This window comes from Panthera onca, chromosome A2, assembly GCF_046562875.1.
Source record: "Panthera onca isolate mPanOnc1 chromosome A2, mPanOnc1 haplotype 2, whole genome shotgun sequence".
NCBI lineage: Eukaryota > Metazoa > Chordata > Mammalia > Carnivora > Felidae > Panthera > Panthera onca.
In genome coordinates, this window is record NC_138340.1 from 164,054,547 (window position 1) to 164,075,304 (window position 20,758).

Consider the following 20,758-nt stretch of genomic DNA (forward strand, 5'->3'; position numbering starts at 1 on the left):
CTTCGGATTCTTCAGGGATGGCCTCAGATATTTCCTCATCAGAGAGGACTTTCGGCAGCATTTCCATGACATCATCACCTCCCTGACGACACTCTGTGCCTTTCCTCACTGACTGAAATTTGGGGCCGTATGTTTTGTTGTTTCTCATTATTTAGTGATCGTGGGGGCGAGAGATATCTAAACTTAGTTCTCTCAATGTTTTCAATGGTTTTTCTCTGACGGTAGTTGGCTACTGTATAAAATTCCTCTCGGTGGATCATCTAATGTCGTATCAGGAGACAGCTCTTAAAACATACCATAAAAAGTCATACTCTCAAATAACATGTTATTCACCATAATTTAAAAGTTAGCTTTGATGCCAACATTGTGTCTCATTTTAAAAACATTTACACTTCATGGAACATGGATGAAGAAAATGAAGGGCTCCATAGATCAAGAATGTTTGGATGCCATTTCAGGAATAATTAGAAAACCATTCAACTGCTATGAAGAACTTATATAATAAAAGCTTGGGTAATTACATTATGAATTTTAATAAGTATATTATCATAAGACTTTGGAAGATAGATTGTGTGCAATTTTATAGCAACTGGAGAAAAATTATGATTATACTTAGATGTTTTGACAAAGAAGAAATTACCTAATATATTCTTTAGACCTTAAACCTAAAATACAGCTATAATTATCAACTTTAGTTATAAATTATCCTACACATCTCAGCTTGATGAAAAAGAATTTACACGGACAATTCGGAGGTCAGCTCCCCCGTCTACAGAAACATGGTTTTACACCATCATTATACTTGACTGTATACTTGTTACGTTTGTATTTATTTGTTGCCATGGGACTATAAACTAGATGAGAAGAGACCATTTTTCCTGTTCGCCGCTATGGTAAGCATTCAGTTCGGTGCTTACTGAACATCCATTTTTTCCATCGCACATTTCTCTTTTTGTATGCATAAATGCATCAATAAGTATTGTACTATGAAACACACTAATTCCTGATTCCCCCCATTAGATGTAGCCTACAATCCTGGATTTCCTCCTTAAAAAAAAAAAAAAAAAAAAAAAAAGGTTACCAATCTATCCACTGCACTGTTACTCCGAAACTACCAACTGAAGGAAAACCAAAAGGGCTCAAAATGTTAGCAGACTTTACATTTTAAAGAGAGCTAAAGATAAGCCATTTGCTACCAAATTCTATAGAAACTTAAAAACAATACTACTTGGGTGAGATTGAATTAGAGTCTAACAATAATTATTGGACCCCAAACCTGTTTAAAGTCGGTACCAGGTAAGCTTCTTTGTGCCTCGAGGCCAATTTCTCAGGTAAATGTATCAACCAAGTAAATTATACAACTGTTACAAGGACTGGGGGACAGGAAAATGGCAATGAGAACAGCAAGTAGAGAATAGGTTATTAAGGTCAACTTTCTGTTATAAAAAGCCCAATCTTGTTGCTGGCTGTTAAATATGATCAATGTCCTAATTAGAGCCCAAGAGTATCCTAATCTACTGAAAAAGTTTCAAGAGGGGCCAGAGGTTTGGGGTCTCCTGGGCTGACTTCACACTTCTAACTCATCCTTGCTCGGGTCCAGCCTCACCCAACACGCCATGCAAAACCAGGACTGCTGTTTAAAGGATGAGAGAAAGTGAACATGATGAAGAGAGAGCAGAAAGGACAACCGGCAAGAGACACAGAAAACCCAGCAAAGCTTGTCATTTTTTTTTTGGCACATACATTCACTCGCATACATTACGGCCACAGCAACAAACAACTCATTTTTATGACTTACAGAATTCTTTTCACATAAGTTAAGTCTCATATACAAAACTGAGTTCAACATCAAATGGAACAAGGAATTTAGTCCTGAGAGTGATTTGATAAGATACAATAAAAGTACAGAAACAGCTGTTACCAGCGTTAGCCTTCAATAATTCAAGAATGTGAATCTGGCCGGCTAGCAATGGTTTTGGTAATGGCTTCAGAAATACCACAACAGACACAAGGAAGCCAAGAGAAAAGGGATGCTGACACCCCAGAGGGCTAGACACGCTTTAGGTTAAAACTACAGTCTTTCAGGGATTCAGAGCAGTGTCTCTTGGATTGTCGCCCGCACAGCACGCAAGCCTGAGTTGAGTTCCCGCACGCCTCCTCTGCTTTTCCACGGTGCCCTGGGCTTCCTCTACGGCAGCACATGTCACACACAGCATAATTAATAGGCTGTTGAGTTCTAAAATCTGGGCAGCCATTATGCGGCTTTGAACTGAAGACACCTACTACATGCCGAATTTACTGTGACCAGTGTTTGACTCACTCATGGCCTAGAGTTGTTTTCACTGCCACAATGCAGTGCAAGTAAGCATGAGTCAATCTGATTCGTTTTCCAGAGGTACATTTAATACATGATTGTTATATCCTTCTCAAGTCTCCATTTTCACAGAATATCTGCATTACTCTGCCATTCAGGAAAAAAAGCAGGGCAGCACCACCACTTGCCAGGGGCCATGTACGTGTTACTGTTAACTTCCAACAACAGCCATAAGATGCAATTTTACAGATGAAGAAACAAGACAGTTCTCAAGGTAACGTGCTTAGTCTCATACAGACAATGGCAGGAAGGATCTGAATCCAAGTAATTGTACTATGGAAACGCTCATGCTGAATTTATATTAATCTTTCCTAGTATCGGTTACAGTGAAAACTGATGCAAACGATACAAAATACTTCTTCAAAGTCACTTTTTAAAAAGGCAGCACAGCACTTAGAATAGAATGTAGGTGGGAAACCACTCTTGGGATCTATACGGCATCTTCTATTCTCCATGAAGAATGAATATATATCTATATCTGTATCTACTTACTAATGAAACCTTTAATAGGTCCTAAGACAAAGTATCAGAAATACAGGTTTTACTTTATAGGTATCCGAGAACGGACAACTAAAACTATCCAGGGTAACTTATTTTCTTTAAGCAAATGCCACCGTGTATATGCTATTATCAAGCGATGCTTCAAAATTCAAATTTATTGGGGCGCCTGGGTGGCTCAGTTGGTTAAGCGTCCGACTTCGGCTCAGGTCATGATCTCGTGGTCCGTGAGTTCGAGCCCCGCGTCGGGCTCTGTGCTGACAGCTCAGAGCCTGGAGCCTGTTTCAGATTCTGTGTCTCCCTCTCTCTGACCCTCCCCTGTTCATGCTCTGTCTCTCTCTGTCACAAAAATAAATAAACGTTTAAAAAAAAAAAATTCAAATTTATTTTAATTAAAAGCTGGATATGAAATCATTTAACAGGAACCGAACCTCTATTTGGACAATATGACTTACACATCTGCCTTTTCTTAACCTAAAAAACAAAACAAAAACCAGCAATGCTTCTTACTAAAGGATTTGTGTTTACAAAGCAGAAATGGTGTCTGCTATTTTAAAAAAGAGAGAAAAAAAATGCTTCCTTGTAATGAATTGTTGACAAAAGTACAATCCTCTACAGCTCACCACTCTGAAGGTTGTTTTTCTCTCACAGAGTAGATTATGAAACTGACTTGTTAATTTGAAACACTTCATTTAAATTGCTATTACATTAGACAAGTATGTCATAAAATTCTATGGTTTGTAACAAAATTAGTTAAATTAATAAAAAATTAAAAATCCACTTCACAATGTAATGGAAAAGTGGTTACGGCACTACCTTTGGAAACCCACTATACTGAAGAAATTTCACTTTCGCGGAGAACCCCTCAATAAATATCAGTCTTAGAACTTAACAGAAATTCCTAAGTTTTCCATATATATGATGTTAGCAACAAAAAATGGAGAAAATCAAAAAATGAAAAAATTCTTAGACTTTGAAATTTTTCAAATTATAATTGAGTACTTACATTTACTTTTATGAAGGACAGAAAATACTTCAGTAAAATATTTTTCATAGGTGCAATAACCTCTTTCAATACTAGCACTTAATACCTGAGTGTCCAAGGCAGATCAAGTCATACATATGACTGTATTACCTATGTTTCCATAAAATAAGCTGATACGAATAGGGTAAATGACAGAAGACAGGCTGAGATCACTATTATCTCAGAATTTCTGAATTACAATGGATAAATACAACTGTGGAATAAGAGAAATAAACAGAAAATGAAAAACCCATTACATTATTTGATATGCTGAAATAAAAAAAATTTTCCATCCTATTTTCCACCACTTTTTAAGAGCATTTCTTGTGTTGTGTTTCATGCGTTAACGATAACAATGAGGAGCCCATGTCTCTAATTCAGGACTCTACTTCCAAGGGTAAGGAGAAAGACGCCAGTCAGAGGCCATTTTAACGGGCAGGGTGGGGTCATCACACCGACACGGCTGTAAAGCTCCCCAGGAAATTACAACATGCAGTGAGGCCAGTAACCACTTTTCTAAACCTCAGGCCCCAAGTGAATATACCTATGAAGACACTGAGAAGTGAAACACTAAAATATATGTAAAATGAATAATTTCAATAAAGGATGAAGGAAAGAAAAGCCAACTGGTTCACTGGGACGATTTCTATGAAACCATTTCCGACTGGCTTCCTGTCAGTGTTCCACCAATTTCCTTCTCCTAACTACCTACCATGTCTGTAATTCTTCCTCCTTTGTGAAATCCTGTGTCTTAAGTGAGGAAGAAAACAAAAGAAAAAACTTTTTCTACCCACAACCATATAGAGAATATAAAGAATATAAATCTTCCACATGAAAGCCACAATACAAACTCTAAACTTCAATTAATCTCATCTAAAGGTAAAATAATCCTGTATAGATTCCATGTTCTGTGCCCTGACATCTCAGATTCAGAATAGTGATTTATATATCCATCCATACTCCAGTATCACTACATACATACTCTTATCTATATACTACATATGTGTATATACAGGAGTATATGTGTGTACATACATATGGGGTATACATTGTTCATCTAATACATGTTGGGAATACTCAGTGATTTGTTGCTACAACAAATGCTTGTTTGTTTTTTACAAACGGTTTTTATAATCTGTTTTAAAATGTGTCCTATGGGCAACTGGAGGATGCAGGATATTTCTTCCGTCCTTAAGATTAGTGAAAGTATAGCACCATTTGTAATTTATCAATCTTAAACTCAGATGGTATTTCTTTTTAAATTTAGCTCCTTCTGGAACTAAAATTTTCCTATTTTTATAAATGCTTTTCCATGCATTGTCCAATAAGGTGTCCACTAGTCATGAGGCTAGTAAGTAAGCACTTCTAATGTACTTGGTGGGAAACCAGATTTTGAACACTGAGCGAGACAAGTGAACGTAAAATATCCCGTTAATAATTTTTATACAGATGAAATGCTAAAATATTTTTAATACGTTAAGTTAAATAAAACATTAAAATTTATTTTATCTGCTTATTTTTAATTCTTAAGTGGACTACTAGAAATTTTAAAAGTAGATACACGAGGCTTGCATTATATTTCTATCGCATAGCACCGGCTTACCCTTCTACTGACGAACTCCTTTCTCCAGAAAACATTTAATAATCCAATCATTAGCTGTCACATCAAATTTTAAAGCTTTCACATTTTCTGTTTCTAATTATTCACTTAATTTCTCAGGAAATTCTTAGAAAAGCTCACATAAGGTTAGAAAACCGTTAAGATAAACATAATGGTCTGACCACTGTGATACAGAATTTAACTAATGAAATGTGCAGTTCTTTGGTTAGGATAGCCTCCACTATCCTGGTAAAGACCAGAGTTGATGACACTCAACAAAATATGGAAAAATGCTAGTGATGTTAACAATCAAAACACAGCTGGACACCAAAGAATCTTGCTTGTGTCACCAGCACTGCCATGAACCTGCATCTCACTTCACAGCCAATCCCCACTGCCAACAATGTACAAAGTAAACACTAAATAAAACCAAAAGATACAACACAGGAATGCTTGATACTAAAGACATTCACGTAACAGTACGATGGGCTTCAGGATTTCCAACACAAGGATATATACCGGAATATTCCCTCGAAGTTAGGATGGCAGTACCTCAGCAATGATAAAAAATTAAAGAGCTATCTTGTTCTAGCCGATGCATCCTCCCCACAAAAACAGTAGTACCTCAGCAAGCTAAGAATCACCAAGTGAAGGCTGTTTGCTCTACAATGAAAACCAAGCTAATGGGGAGATTAAACCCTCCCACAAACTGCTTGTGAGATTAGCAGCAAATTATGAGCAGTCATGAGACAAGGGCAACTCTACAGAAAGCAGAATACCACCAGAACTGGGGACTGAGAGAGAATACGGCAGAAGCAAGAGCAAGTATGAACATATGGGTCATAGAAAACGGGATAAACCTGGAAGACAGTCTCACACACACACACTACCACACTCAGACTCACATACACATAGATTTTGGAATACAAGTCAACAGAAAATAAACCTCATGGTTTCTCAGTTGGAACAGAAGTCTACAAAAAAGGAGAAACAGAGTAAAATTTGACAGGAATATTTATGATGCGATATCCTTAAAGAACATAAATATTTGAATCAAAGTTCAATTTGAGGCTCAGAGCTTCATTGCTCAAGTCTTTTCAGAGCCCAAACTACATAATTATTATATAACAATTATTTAAAAAGAAGAAGAGAGTAAGGAAGAGGAGAACTGGTTTCAGAAGAAAAACCTCTCTTAGCAGAACATGACAGAAAATACTCAGACAAAGACACATATGGGGTGTCTTAGTTTACTGGGCATATCTTTGCCACAGAGAAACAGTTCAGTCCCACAGGGCAATTACTTTGCCTTGGGTGTGCAAGTTGCTGTCTTTAGAAAGTAAAATACATCTGGAATTTGTTTAAGGGAGACTAATTCTCCCATTGAAATAAAATTCTATTTTTCTACTTGTCTTGGGATTCCAAAACTGGATGATCAAGATGGAGAGGATACTACTCCTACAAAGTCCAGCTGTAACTGTTGGAAGCAATTCAAATCGCCAAGACCGGAAACTTCAGGCTACCATTGTGACTAAGCACTTTTGCACCGCTTGATATCTTGCCATTTTGCAGCAGCTTCAGAAAAGAGAAATTTTGTCGATTAAATAAATCTTAGCTACAGTGTCTTCGCTTTGCCTTGTGGTTAGTGGTTCACTTCTATACCACTTAAAAAGAACTGCAGTTTACCCTTAAAGGGTAGAATCCACACTGCTTAAAAGTCATGGGAAGAGCTCCCCATACTTCCTAAAGATCAACACTGCACTCCTCTAAGATTTTTCCATGAAAACAACTGAAGTCCTAACTTGGGGTGGGGGTGGGGGGTGAGGAGACCCACAAAAAAACTTAGCAATTAACCGAAAAATCAAAATGAGGAATTCCCACCATGAAAAATTCCCTTAGTAAATTATGATGCTTAAGCAGTTAGAAATAAGACAAAGAAGAATATCAATGAACAAATACAGTAGAGGGGGAAAAATAAAGGTTATTTAGAGTATACCTAATGTTTTACTGGATCTTTTTTTTAGACTCTATCATCACCATGGCACAGAATTTAAGAAGACTTTTAAGTGCTTTCTATTAGAAACTATAATCAAATAGGTTGCATCTGTATGTCCCAACTAAGCGGAAACTCTGAATATGATCACTTCAAGTTTAACAAAGTAGGCTTCATTAACAGCTTCTAAGAAAAAAAAAAAAAAAATGGCCAGGGCGCCTGGTGGCTCAGTCGGTTGAGCGTCCAACTTCAGGTCCGGTCATGATCTTGCCGTTCATGGGTTCGACCCCGCGTCCGGCTCTGTGCTGACAGCTCGGAGCCTGGAGCCTGCTTTGGATTCTATCTCCCTCTCTCTCTGCCCCCCTCGCCCACCATGGCCCTCTGTCTCTCTCTCTCTCTTTCAAAAGTTACAATAATAAAAACATTAAAAAAAATTTTTTTAACAGCCAAAACACTTCAGGATCAGCATTACATCTAAGTTCTACCTGAAAATAGGAAAAGATTACCCTCCAAACCCAAGCTCCACATACGCCTTATTGTATACAATTGATCCACCATATTTTTCTGTCAGTATCATTAAAATCACCCTACCTGTTTGGACCGAGGTCTACCAGGAGAAAATTTTCTTTTGGTAATAGCTGGTTTACCCATGCCAATTTTTGGAGTGACTGAGATGTAAGTCGTTGGCATAATGTTTCCAACAGAAGCACTGAGGGTTGAAGGGTAGCTATGCAGTGTGTCCTGGGAAGGCAAGTCTGAAGAGAGTGGAGAGGAAGACGCATTTGCCTTGCTTACGCCTGCCGCTGACGAAAATGACAACTCTGTCTCCGATGGTAATTTTACAGATTTGTCTTCTTGGCATAAACCATCTTTCACACAACTCTCAACTACAGGGGCCATTTCAAAGTCCATAAACGCAGCGGAAGATTCAGAACTTTCTTTCTGTTCCATCGCTTCTGGTACCCTTTCTACAGCCAAATGTTCCTTAGAACATAAAGAAGTACCTTCCTCACACGGTGACCTTAGGGCCTCTGGGGGACCAGTGGCAGATTCAATGGACAATTTCGGAGGCCGTGATTCTTCTGCGGATGCCAGCATTTTGGGTTCCTCTAGCTGCAGATCCTCGTGCCGCACAGCGATCTGGTGTGTGAGGACGTCAACGTTTTCTGTCACTTCCATTTTGTTTTCATTTTGATTTTCATCACAAATATGCATCACTTTAGAAGACATTTCCATTTTTTCACTATCGACTTCTTGAGAAATCTGATTTTCCAATGCAGGATTCATTTTATCTTGGGAGGATTCTATAAAATTTGGAATATTTATGTTAATGTACTTATAAGTGTAAAATTTTCTAACTATGAGTAGACGTAAGACATTAATGTCTATAGCTTTATGGCTTAAAAATAATAGGCATGGGCAGTAAAAGGAGAGAGAGGGGAGACAAAGGGTTTCCAAAACACACTTATACTTAAACCCTGAATTAAATCAGAAGGTATTTTTCAAGAAAAACAATTATTAAGTTAATTAATAAAGGCCAAAAGACACCAGGATTTATGGATTAGAACTGGTCACAGATCAGGCCAGAAAACTTACAAAAATATCACTTTAATAGGATCCCCAGAGTTTTAGTTAACTTCTGGTAAACATATTAAAATAGAATTTCTAATATAATTCTATTAAACATAAATGATGTTTTACAATTTGAATGTTTTCAAAAAGATTCACAATTTGGTAGATTAAGTTACACTCATTTCACAGCCAAATAAATGAGGCTCATTGATCTTACATGAGGTACCCAAGTAAATAAGTGCCTAGAATATAAAGGTATTTTGCAATACCAGGCCCTCAGATGTAAACAAAGCTTCTGCAGTCTCAAATGAGTAATGATCACAGATAGAAAAGACTGATTTTGCTTATTAGCTGCACCTGCCAACATACACATTTTTTAATATAATCTTTGCTCATCATCGATAATCACTCAAAAGAAAATATATTGTCAAAGCTAAACAAGTCAATAAACATAATTATATATCAGAAATATCTGAAGTCACTAGCTGATAAATTTTATTTATTTATTTATTTTTAATTTTTTTTTTTTAACGTTTATTTATTTTTGAGACAGAGAGAGACAGAGCATGAATGGGGGAGGGTCAGAGAGAGGGAGACACAGAATCTGAAACAGGCTCCAGGCTCCGAGCTGTCAGCACAGAGCTGACGCGGGGCTCAAACCCACAGACCGTGAGATCGTGACCTGAGCCGAAGTCGGCCACTTAACCGACTGAGCCACCCAGGCGCCCCAACTGATAAATTTTAAATCAGAATGCTAGTGTGCTAACTAAGCCTTTAACCCAAACTTGCCTAAAAATAAAGTCAGAGACCCAATTTACACGAGTCCTAAATGGCTCTATACAGGAAGATCACCGGATAAAAACCACTTATTTCAAATACTATCTAGGTAATTTCTAAGTTACATTAATTGAGATATTAATTTCCCCGTTTACTATTTACTATGGTGACTGTGCTTTATCTTCTGATATCAAAAGGAAATCCTACTCCTTATTTCTACTCCCTGAAAGACTACAGTTCAGGATAAAGGAAAAATCATCAAATAACAGATCTGATCATACCAAATATTTTTACACACAAAAATGCTTCAAAAATACTTAACAATTTAAAAAACAATAAAAAAAAGATTTTTAAAACAAAATTACATATAAAAATGAGAGAACACTTAGGGGTTTAAGACCAAAGTACCATCATTTGAGTGACTCCATGGAAAACCTCATCCTAAATGCTACACGAAGCCTAAACTATGGCTGATGAAAGTCCACCCCAAGTGCCCCTGACAAAGAAGAAAACACGCAACACACTTACAGATCCCCACTATATTCTTTCTGTTCTGTCCTAGGCAAGAAATATTAAGATAAAAATGTAAACATTCTTAGGGTGCATGGGTGGCTCAGTCAGTTAAGTGTCTGACTTCAGCTCAGGTCATGATCTCAGGGTTTGTGAGTTTGAGTCCTGCATCAGGCTCTCTGCTGTCAGCGCAAACCTCACTGCAGATCCTCTGTCCCCCTCTGTCTGTCCCTCCCCAGCTTTTGCTCCCCATGCACACGCTCTCTCTAAAAAATAAATACTTTAAAAAAAAAAATTTAAACATGCTCGATATCCCAAGCAATTCTATTATGCTCCACCACTAGTCTTATTTGAGGATTTTAACTTGCTTAATAATGAACATTTGATTTAGAAACTCTACAGAGAATATAACCTCCTTTAGAAATCTACTGCCAATAAGGGGCGCCTGGCTGGTTCAGTTGGTTAAGCATCTGACTCTCATGATTCGGGAGTTCGAGCCCTGTGTCAGGCTCTGTACTGACAGCTCAGAGCCCGGAGCCTGCTTCGGATTCTCTCTCTCTCAGACCCTCCCCCGCTCACGCTCTGTCTCTCTCTCTCTCAAACATAAATAAACATAAAAAAACAAAAATCTACTGCCAATTCTTTTTAATTTTTTTCATGTTTATTTCTGAGAGGGAGGGAGGGAGGGAGAGGGAGGGAGGGAGGGAGAGAGAGAGAGGGAGAGAGAGAGGGAGAGAGAGAGAGAGAGAGAATGAGAGAGAATGAGAGAGAATGAGAATGAGAATATAAGCCGGGGAGGAGCAGGGAGAGAAGGAGACACAGAATCTGAAGCAGGCTCCAGGCTCTGAGCTGTCAGCACAGAGCCTGACGTGGGGCTCGAACTCATGGACTGCGAGATCATGACCTGAGCTTAACCGACTGAGCCACCCAGGCACCCCAACTGCCAATTCTTTTTAAGAAAAGGATCACTTAACTAAAAGATTTCATTACTGTAATGTATATACACCAATAGTAAACAATTCTTTGGGATACTTCATTTGAAAAATTAACTTGATAATGACCCAAATCTGCATAGCAGTCATAAAAATATTATGTTGTAACTCAATCAAAGTAGAAAGTATGCTTACCAGAAATGAGAAGATCATGTGTGTCGAGACTTTCTGGTGAATTACTCTTCAGCTGCTCTTCTGTATGGATGTGAACTGCTGTAATGACACATTTATGGAATCTCTAGCAAGCAGTCAAAATTCGTGTAACACTGCTAACTCGATAGTAATTTCAGTAAGATTTTTATTCCACTGCCAGATGCCAATTATCAGTATAAACACCAAACATACTACTTAGTAGTAAGTAGGGTATGATGATGAAATCAGGAAACTGATGATGCACTATGACAAGATTTATTATTAGATAGCTTTGTCTTATTTTTTTTTTACTTTACATCTTATGTAATTATACCTTTTAATGAAAGTTGTTAAACATAAAACTCAATCCCCCCCAAAATCTGAGGCTTTTTATGTACACAATCTATATAACATAAAATTTCACATAAAATCCCAGACTGTCAGATGAGCCCAAGATTAAATTTCATAAGTAGTTTTCCCCCAACCTTGTCTCTCATTAATTCTAGATTCTCTAGTAATAGCTATTATCAATCTTGTAAAAAGCTTTATTAAAATATCATGGAAATAACTGAAATGCCCTCAACAGAACCACTGAGACCATCTGAAACAATAATTTTTCATTATCCCAGCACGAAACATCGCACAATCAGTAACAGCTCTGGTTACTAAGTAAGTCCTTTCCCCTATTAATTTCTAATGTTATTTGACTAGAAAACTCCTCTCTAAAACAATTTCCTAAGTGACTACACTCGTAGCTCATTTTTATTTAGTAAAGTTTTAGTGTATGTTCACATATTCAACGTACATATACATTTTCTTCAGAAAATAAATTATATCCATTACCGAAAACATTCTTACCATCTGGAACAATTCCAGGTGTGGACTCCTGACCACTGATGTCTTCGTTAACTACTTGCTCCGGAAATACCATACGGTCTTCAGGTCCTTCAACTTCCATTTCATTATTACAATCTTAAGAGAAAATTATTTATTCTTTAGCTTAAGTTTTCCCTGATTTTTTAATTACATAAATATGACTTTCCTATGTGAGAGTAAATTACCACCCAAAATGCCATAAATTCTTCCCCACGCTTTACGTTTTTCAACCAAATACATATCATGGAAACTATGAATTAAAAGGTTACTGGCACTTTATTATTTTAAAAGGATATTGCACAACTGTATACTGATGGCATCTTGGCAAAAAAACATTAATAATTAAGCTGCATCTACTTAAACTTCTCATAGATGATAAAATAGGACTTTATAAAAGTCACCATATTGATGAACGTGAAAAATGGTCTGGTAAGCAGATCTGTTTTCTTTACCACCAAAAAACTCATTATTATGTTTACAACCAACAACAGTATACTACTAAAATTACCTAAGCAATAATTTTGATCTGGGGATCAAAATATATGAATTAACATTTAAGAAGGACATTACAAAACTAAAACTTGTGGGGTGCCTGGATGGCTCAATCGGTTAAGTGTCCGACTCTTAATTTCAGCTCAGGTCACGATCTCACAGTTCGTGAGTTCGAGCCCCACATAGGGCTCTGCACTGAAAGCTCGGAGCCTGCTCAGGATTCTGCCTGTCTGTCTGTCTGTCTCTCTACCCCTCCCCTGCTTGCTCTGTATCTCTCAAAATAAATATAAACTTAAAAAACAAAAAACAAAAACCACTAAACTAAACCTTGGAGTGAAATAATCCCAGGTTATAAAGTACGAACTAGGTCGTATTGCCAAACACTGACAACTTCTGTTGGCTCCAAGAGCACAGCTGGAGTAAGGCACACCGGTCCTAGAATTCGACTATTAGGAAAAGGGCTGGAAAATAGCTAGATTTGCTGTCAGCCATCAGATTCAGAGATGACCCAAATCACCTGCACATTTAAATTAAAGGTTGAGAAATTAAGAGTAAGATGGGATCTGATACACAGGATTCCCTCATCATTACTAAAATAATGCATCGGTGACTGGTTGGCACAGTATCGTTAAAAAGAAACCAAAATTCTCACGTTTACCTGTAGTGACTTCGGCCATCTCCACTTCATCACCTGGCTGTAAGGGGTCCATTTCAGCAGCTAAGTGTTTACAATACATGCAGATATACTCTTCTTTGAACTGAGACTCCAGCTCGTGATCTGTTGGTTTGTCACATTCTAAGTGAACCCATCTGCAGTGATAAATATATTTAAATAAAATTTTCTAATTTAAAGACAAGTTACTATCTTGGAAAAAAAAGAGGCAATTGCTGAAAACTGGGTATAGGAAGGGTTAAGGGTAATAGAAGAGAGGCTGTAGGGGTTGGCAACTGGTGAAGGTTCTAGAAAAGGAACTGGCATTTTTAGATGTCATTCAAAGGTGTTCACATGTTTTTACTTCCATATCTTTAAACTATTTCCTCCTTACTTTTCCCTCTCAATGCTCATTTCAGGTCTTTCGCCCATTCCCTTCCTTCTGCCTTCCAGACTCATAAATATGTAATTTCATTTCATCTTTAACAGTACTCAGTACTAAAAGGATTACTGGAGTGATAAAAGCTTGGAGCGCAAAGATATATGACAGCACAAATGATCGCGTGGACAGAAGAACCGACAAAACGCTTCAGTGGGAGAACTGTGTCTTCTTACCTCTTGCACATATTACAGTGAAGCATGTCTTTCTGCAATTCTGGATGGTAGCACTTCCCACAGAAAGGACATAAGTTATCCTGTTGTTGGTAACAACTGTCACATACCAAGCAATTGTGGTGCCACTGAGAACTAGATCGTGTGCCACACTCTACACATATTCTGCAATTCTAAACACCAGAAAAAATGAAAACAAAAACAGTTTGTTATGCATTTGTATTGCAGTTCTGGTGCGAACCTTTTTGAAATCAATGAAACATTCGTACATTATACATTAAGCTTTAATTTTCTTGACACTCGTTTAGGATGTATGTTTTTGAAAAGGCAGTGTGTTTTTGAACATCTGAGGAGACATCATTCAATTTGCACTAAAACCTCCAGGAAAACATAAATAGGGGCTAGAGACATCCAAGAAAGCATAAATAGGGAAGGAGGAAAACCAAGAACATAGCAACCCAAACTTCAAAAAAAAAAAAACAAAAAAACAAAAAAACAAAAAAACAAAAACAAAAAAAAACAAACAAAAAAAAACCTATCCCCGAATCAGGAGGCAGCTTCTGTGAACTAAGTGTTCGACTCCGTGCTGGGAAAACACACCGGTACTTCATCTGCCTGTCGGTGGCTCAGGAACTAAAAACAAGAATTCGCACGAAAGAACTATCATGACCCACTCCAAATGACCTGGAGTCCAAAAGTGTGAACGTAATCTCTCCACATCAAAATCCAATTACGGCTTCTCACATTTTCAAACAGGAAGCCCTATCCTTACCGAAGCAGGACTGGTTACAGAGCACAAGGCCTGCCAGAAGCCTGCCAAACTCTCTCCTACACCTTTAGCCAACTTGTCTTAAAATCCTGGGCACACAGCTGATAAACTGTGAGTTCTCGTTATCCACCCCAATTTTTCAATCTAAGACACCAGAAACAAAAGGAATTGTACTTTCTGAGCTGAGTATGAAAGATTTGCCGATCAAAAAAAGAGAAACTAGCATGAACCACAAATTCGCTAAAGTCTTACAGTTTTAAAACAAATATGCTCATAAATATTGAGGCAAAAATCCTGAATAAAATATGAGCAAATGGAGATTATACTAGATATGCAAGAATGGCTAAATATTAGAAAATCTATTAATAAAATCTGACATATTATTAGGTCTGAAAAGAAAAAATAAATGACTGCATTTCAACAGATGCTGAAAAAAACCTTTGGAAAAAAAGTAAAGCCGTAAACAAAAAAAACAAAAAAAAGAGAGAGAGAGAAGAAAAAAACCTCTTCAGAAAAATATAAACAGAGGAGTATTTTCTAAATGTGATATACATACATATCCCGATCCTAAAGCCAGCATTTTATTTAAGTGGAGAACCCTAGAGGCATTCCCACCAAGGTCAGGAAGAAAGCAAGGATGCCACCTACCTCGACTACTATCTAATTAACCTGGTTCTGAAGCCAATGTAAACCATGAAACAAATGAAAACAACAGGAAAAGAAACAAAACTATCCCTGGATGACAAGATAGCACTTGGAAAATCCTAGAGAATCAGTCATAAATTCAATAAAAGAACTTAACAAAGTCGGATATACAATTTTGGGTTCAAGAGGTAAGAATTAACATATTCACGTGTACATAATTTATAAATAATGAATTTACACCAATGACTCCAGTTCTGACCCCTCCCACTGAAGTCTTGCTTTCTCCCATTCATTTTGTATCTGTATTCTTCTCTCGTCCCAACAACACCAACACATTTACTCAACGGCTCAAATAAACAAACCTACCTCGGTTTGCTCTCAGTAACAGATTTTATTCCCTTTTTATTTTTTTAAAAATATATAGGATATTAACATACTCTCAAAAGTCAAAGTTATATAAAAAGTTCTACTCAGAACTGTCATTTATAATTATACACATGTGTGAGTACAGACACATTTATTTGTATACATATGTGTGTGTGTTTACACACGATGTATTTCCTGTCCTATCTGCTGAAAAGACAAAGAAACAAACACACCCATAGCAATGAGCACATCTTGCACCCACTTTCCACCAAAGGAACCGGACCCACTTATGGAAAAGTGGGCTGATTCCCCGGGCGGAGCAGGAAGGTGTACGATGAGCTTGGGACATCTTGTTATGCCAAAACGTAATGGAAGTATTCAAATAAATGGTGAGGACATGTCACAAAACCATAGAAGCCAGCCTGAAGAGGCCACCAAGGGCAAATATGGGACGATCTGAGTGTAAAATGAATTAGGCAAAGAATTATAAATTACTGAAAATAATGGAAATTTCTCAATGTTGACAATAAACAAATAATTGTGGCATGTAATAAAAGGGAGAGTTCTTGCTTATAGTAGAGTGCAGAGGGCTGACTGGTAAATGCCAAGAAATGCTAGGGCTACAAAAGCATCCCTTTAAAACCAACAGGTAAAAATGCATCAAACAAGGGTTCCTAAGGTCTTGGAGGAAATATCCTAAAAATGCTCTTGGGAGCAAGATATTCACATGGTCTTAACTATCTTCTCATATGTTTTATTACATCGAGAGAAAAACAAACAGTGAAGAAGTTTGACAGCAGCTTAACCAAATTATCAGAATTCACATCACCTATGAGGGTGAGATCAGCACCACGTGCCTCTAGCAGGGATACCCCGAGAAGGGCACATCGTCACTTATACAGTCATCTGACCAAGAACACGTGACTACCTAATTATGAAGAAGTATTAGACAAAGGCAAAATGAGACAAGTTCTACTTGGAGGAAAAAAAACAAAAACAGGTATGTGGGGAAGAACTCTATTCTTCAAAAATGTCAATATCGGAAAGACAGAGAAGGGCTTAGGAAAACTTCCAGATTAAAAGAGTCAAAGAGAGAACTAAACAGAATACCTCACCCTAGACCAGATCTTGGAACCTGCATGGGAGGGGGCGAATGCTATATGGGATGTTAGATCAAGTGACAAAATTGAAATATGGATAAGAGATTAGATGAAAATACTTACACTGATATAAACATATGAAATTGGTAGCCTGTGCTGTGATTCTGTAAGAATATCCCTACTGCGAGGAAATACACACTGAAGTGTTTAAGGGCAAAGGGGGCACGGTATATATAACAACCCTCAAATGGTTCAGGGCAAAAAAAGAGTTGGGGGAAGGAGAAGAAAGAAAGAGGGTGTACAATGATACTGAAACCCTAACAACGGTAAATCTTGGGAAATGGCATATGGGTGTTTTTATTTTTCCAACTTCTAAAGTTTGAAATTATTTCAAAATAATTTTTAAAAATGCATGACGTGTCAACACACAAGCATTCTTGACAGAGAAACTAGAAAAAGAACCTACCCGACAATGACTGGTATACAATAAAGTTCCTAAAAAGACCACCCCCGTCTTCAGAGCCCCCCATCTTCAGCGTGAGCAGCCTCACTAGTCTGCCCCCTCCCAAAAGGCAGACCTCGAACCTGCAGCACAGTGCCTGACATACAGCAGGCCTCCCAATGTTAAATAAACGAATGAATTATGACAAAAGACTACAGACATCTATGAAAAAATTTGACAATTGAGAAAGAGGATCATTCTCTCAAGCTGCACAGTGGATAAGACTTCCTGTGGAAAAACTCCACGATGATTATTTGGGTACTTAATTCAGGCATTACATGGCACTTTACAGGCATCACCTCCCTAAATCCAACACCACTGTGAGGGAAGTTCTACTCACATTCTCTAGGGGAGAAAGACTGGCTTAAGGAAGTAAAACACTTTGCCAAAGATCCTGTATTTAGTCACTAGAAGAGTGGGGCTGACTCCCCAGCCTCATCTTTTACCCACGTTGTAATACCTCCACAGAGCAGAATTAAAACAAAACTATGTATTCTCAGCAAGATTATACACGATTCAGTCACTGTGAAAGAGCACGGCAGACTATTATAGACGGCAAATCTAGACGGAAGAGAGCAAGCAAGACAAAGATAAAAGAGAACAGCGGCAAGAAATACACCCAGACTTCTGAAGACATTTTCCCAGATAACGAAAAACACAGCAAAGATGATAATGTTTCCTTATTTTAAGAAGGAAACAAAATTACTAGATGTTACTGAAGATTATTTAAGAGACCGTAAAGATGGCAAATGTAAAGAGAAAAAGAAAAAAAAAAAAAAGGCAAAGTTAACCAACACTTCCTTAGACCTTTTCTTTGGCCAGACTAGAGACTGACCGTGGTCAGCACGTTCCAGGTAACGCTAATTCATGTAGAACCGCAATCAGATACAGTCTCAAAACAACTTATTCCGAGTAACTGACAAAAACGAAGATCCCAAAGCTCTTAGTAAAAAAAGGATTTTAATTAAGTGAATGTCTTAAAAGAAAAAAAAAAAAAGGAAAAGTTTTCTTCTGTGATACCACAAACTGGGGGGGGGGGGGGGGGGGGGGGGGGGGGAGTTTCCACAACATAAAAAAGAAAAAGTTATAAAACAAAGTAATACCAAAACAACTTCTTGTGGTAGTCTAAAGGCAACAACTGTCTCTTTCAGATATGCAGGATTTCAGAAAAATGACTATTCCATAACCAAGAATCCAAACAACTGGGGGCTAAATGAGACTGGAATTTATAAAGAAACGACATTTTTTGCAAGGAAAACGTGACAACGTTTACAGTCTTAATATAAGACAAAGAAAGGAAAGGAAGGAAAATTTCTCACTTCTTCATTTTCAGTAATAAGTGGGAGAAGAAAACATTTATACTTTCAACATCTATAACTCAGCATTCATAAAATAAGATTCTTAACTGCAAATTATTGCAGGAAATAAAGGGAACAGAAAAACAGAAAGGAAATCAAAAGAACCAATTTGTCTTAAAATAGCCAAGCATCTCAATAGCAACCATTAATCTCAATAGTTAAGTCTATTAAACCTTTCAAAGAATACTTTTAAAATGACACAAAATAAAAAGCTGTGAAAAGATACATTCAACTGGCAAACTAAAGCCCTATAAGGCCATATGGCCAGGCAAACAAAAGTAGCTGGTTCCTTGCATTCACCCCCTCCAAAAAAAGGCATTACACAATAGAGTAGCTTTACACTGATAAAAAGCACAACATATCAACACTGACCTGACCCACTTGCTAGAGAACGACAAAATATTAGTTTTGTTTACAAAAGAAAAAGTAAACTACAAAGAAAAACTGATGAGAAAAACTGCAGCGATCAATTTTATGTACATCCTGATATGTTGTGGAATCAACTAGCCAAACAACAAAAAGGACTTTATCTGTATGAAATTAATAAACACAAATACTACACCTTAAAGTCACTCTTTGTGAAAAAGAAAACTACACCGGTTAATTATTGGATCAAATACAATTAGAGCAGAAATTTACATGCTTAAGTATGACTTAAAAATAGATACAGTGATTAGTTCAGATGTACACAGAGACAGTAACAAATACAGCAAATTCGAGTGCAGCCAAAGCTATAATCGAAGGTAAATGTATAGTCTTAAATGTACTTTTTCTCCTTAGAAAAGTAAAGAAAACGAATTATGAATTCAACTTCCTATTTCGGAAAACAAGCAAGGCAAGTACAGGTACGTAAAGATGAAAGCATAAACATACAAATCTGCCGACAGCAGGTTTTTTTCTGTGGCCCAATAATCAAGACGAGAAAACAAGCGAACCCAGGAAAGCGCGGGCCCTGCAGACAGGAAGGAACCGGAATTGACGAGAGGCCGACTGCAGCCCCACCTCGTCGGCCCCCAGGCCCCGCCTTCCGGGAGCCACACCGGAGGGCAGTTACCGCAGGATCTCCGTCCCCAGGGAAGAGGCCCCTCTCCTCCTAGCCCCACCCTCGGGTGGCGGCCCGGAACTCAGCGCCCACCGCCCTGGAACCGGGAGACGGCCGGCCGCAAGTTCCAGGTGGCCCAGACCTGCGGTGGGCGGGGCCTTGGCGCAGGTGCTCGGCTTCCTCCGCCCTCCCCCACCCCCTCACCCAGTCCTCGGGGTCCTACAGGTGAGCTCGCTCCCCTTTCCAAGGCCTTCCTGAGACAGCAAACAACCTCCCACCCCTGCTGGGCCAGCACACCTTTCCAGCCTCTAGAGGCAGCCTCAGGCCGGTTCTAGCTCACAGCCTGCAGGCCAGCAGCCCAGGAAGCCTCCACCTGGAGCCTGACCCCTCCCCTCGGATTCCGGGGCCGTTTCAGCCACCCACCCACGCCGCCCCTCTGAACGCCGCTAGGCTGAAGTCGAGACAAACCTGGCGGTCCAGAGAAGGGCCGTGCTCGGGTAACGGGAGCGCGTTTCTGTGCCGAGGGGACAAGAAAGTGAGGGTGCAGGTAGACCACAGATGCAGTCCTAGAGGGCTGTTTTCTGAAAATTTGAAATTTTTCATAGAAACGCGAACAACAAAAAAAATTAACTGACCTCCTAGGGTCACACAATGCAGAATGCAGATTTTAACACCTGCATTTAGCTTTTGTATTTATCAAGTGCGTCAAAAGTGTATGAAAGATGCAAGATTTTACACAGTACAATTATGGCAAGAATGAGCTGTGCGGACAGCACAGGGCGCCACAGAGCCAGCAGAGAGGGTTCCTGTCTGCATATACATCGACTGGCTACAGTTAAAGGGCAAACAACACACCAGTAACTTAAAATGAGGAA

General features: G+C 38.4%; 1 protein-coding gene across 21 annotated transcripts in view; it reads right to left on the reverse strand.

The window, feature by feature from the left end:
• KMT2C (lysine methyltransferase 2C) overlaps positions 1–20,758 on the reverse strand; it is a 285,080-nt gene that overhangs the window by 96,203 nt on the left and 168,119 nt on the right. For all 21 annotated transcript variants that reach the window (XM_078437307.2, XM_078437247.2, XM_078437246.2 and 18 more), the window contains 5 exons: positions 14,105–14,274; positions 13,496–13,647; positions 12,328–12,441; positions 11,473–11,550; positions 8,078–8,790 (listed from right to left, as the gene is read on the reverse strand). In XM_078437307.2, the coding sequence (XP_078293433.2) occupies positions 8,078–8,790; positions 11,473–11,550; positions 12,328–12,441; positions 13,496–13,647; positions 14,105–14,274 (1,227 nt within the window). The remainder of the gene's footprint in view (positions 1–8,077; positions 8,791–11,472; positions 11,551–12,327; positions 12,442–13,495; positions 13,648–14,104; positions 14,275–20,758) is intronic.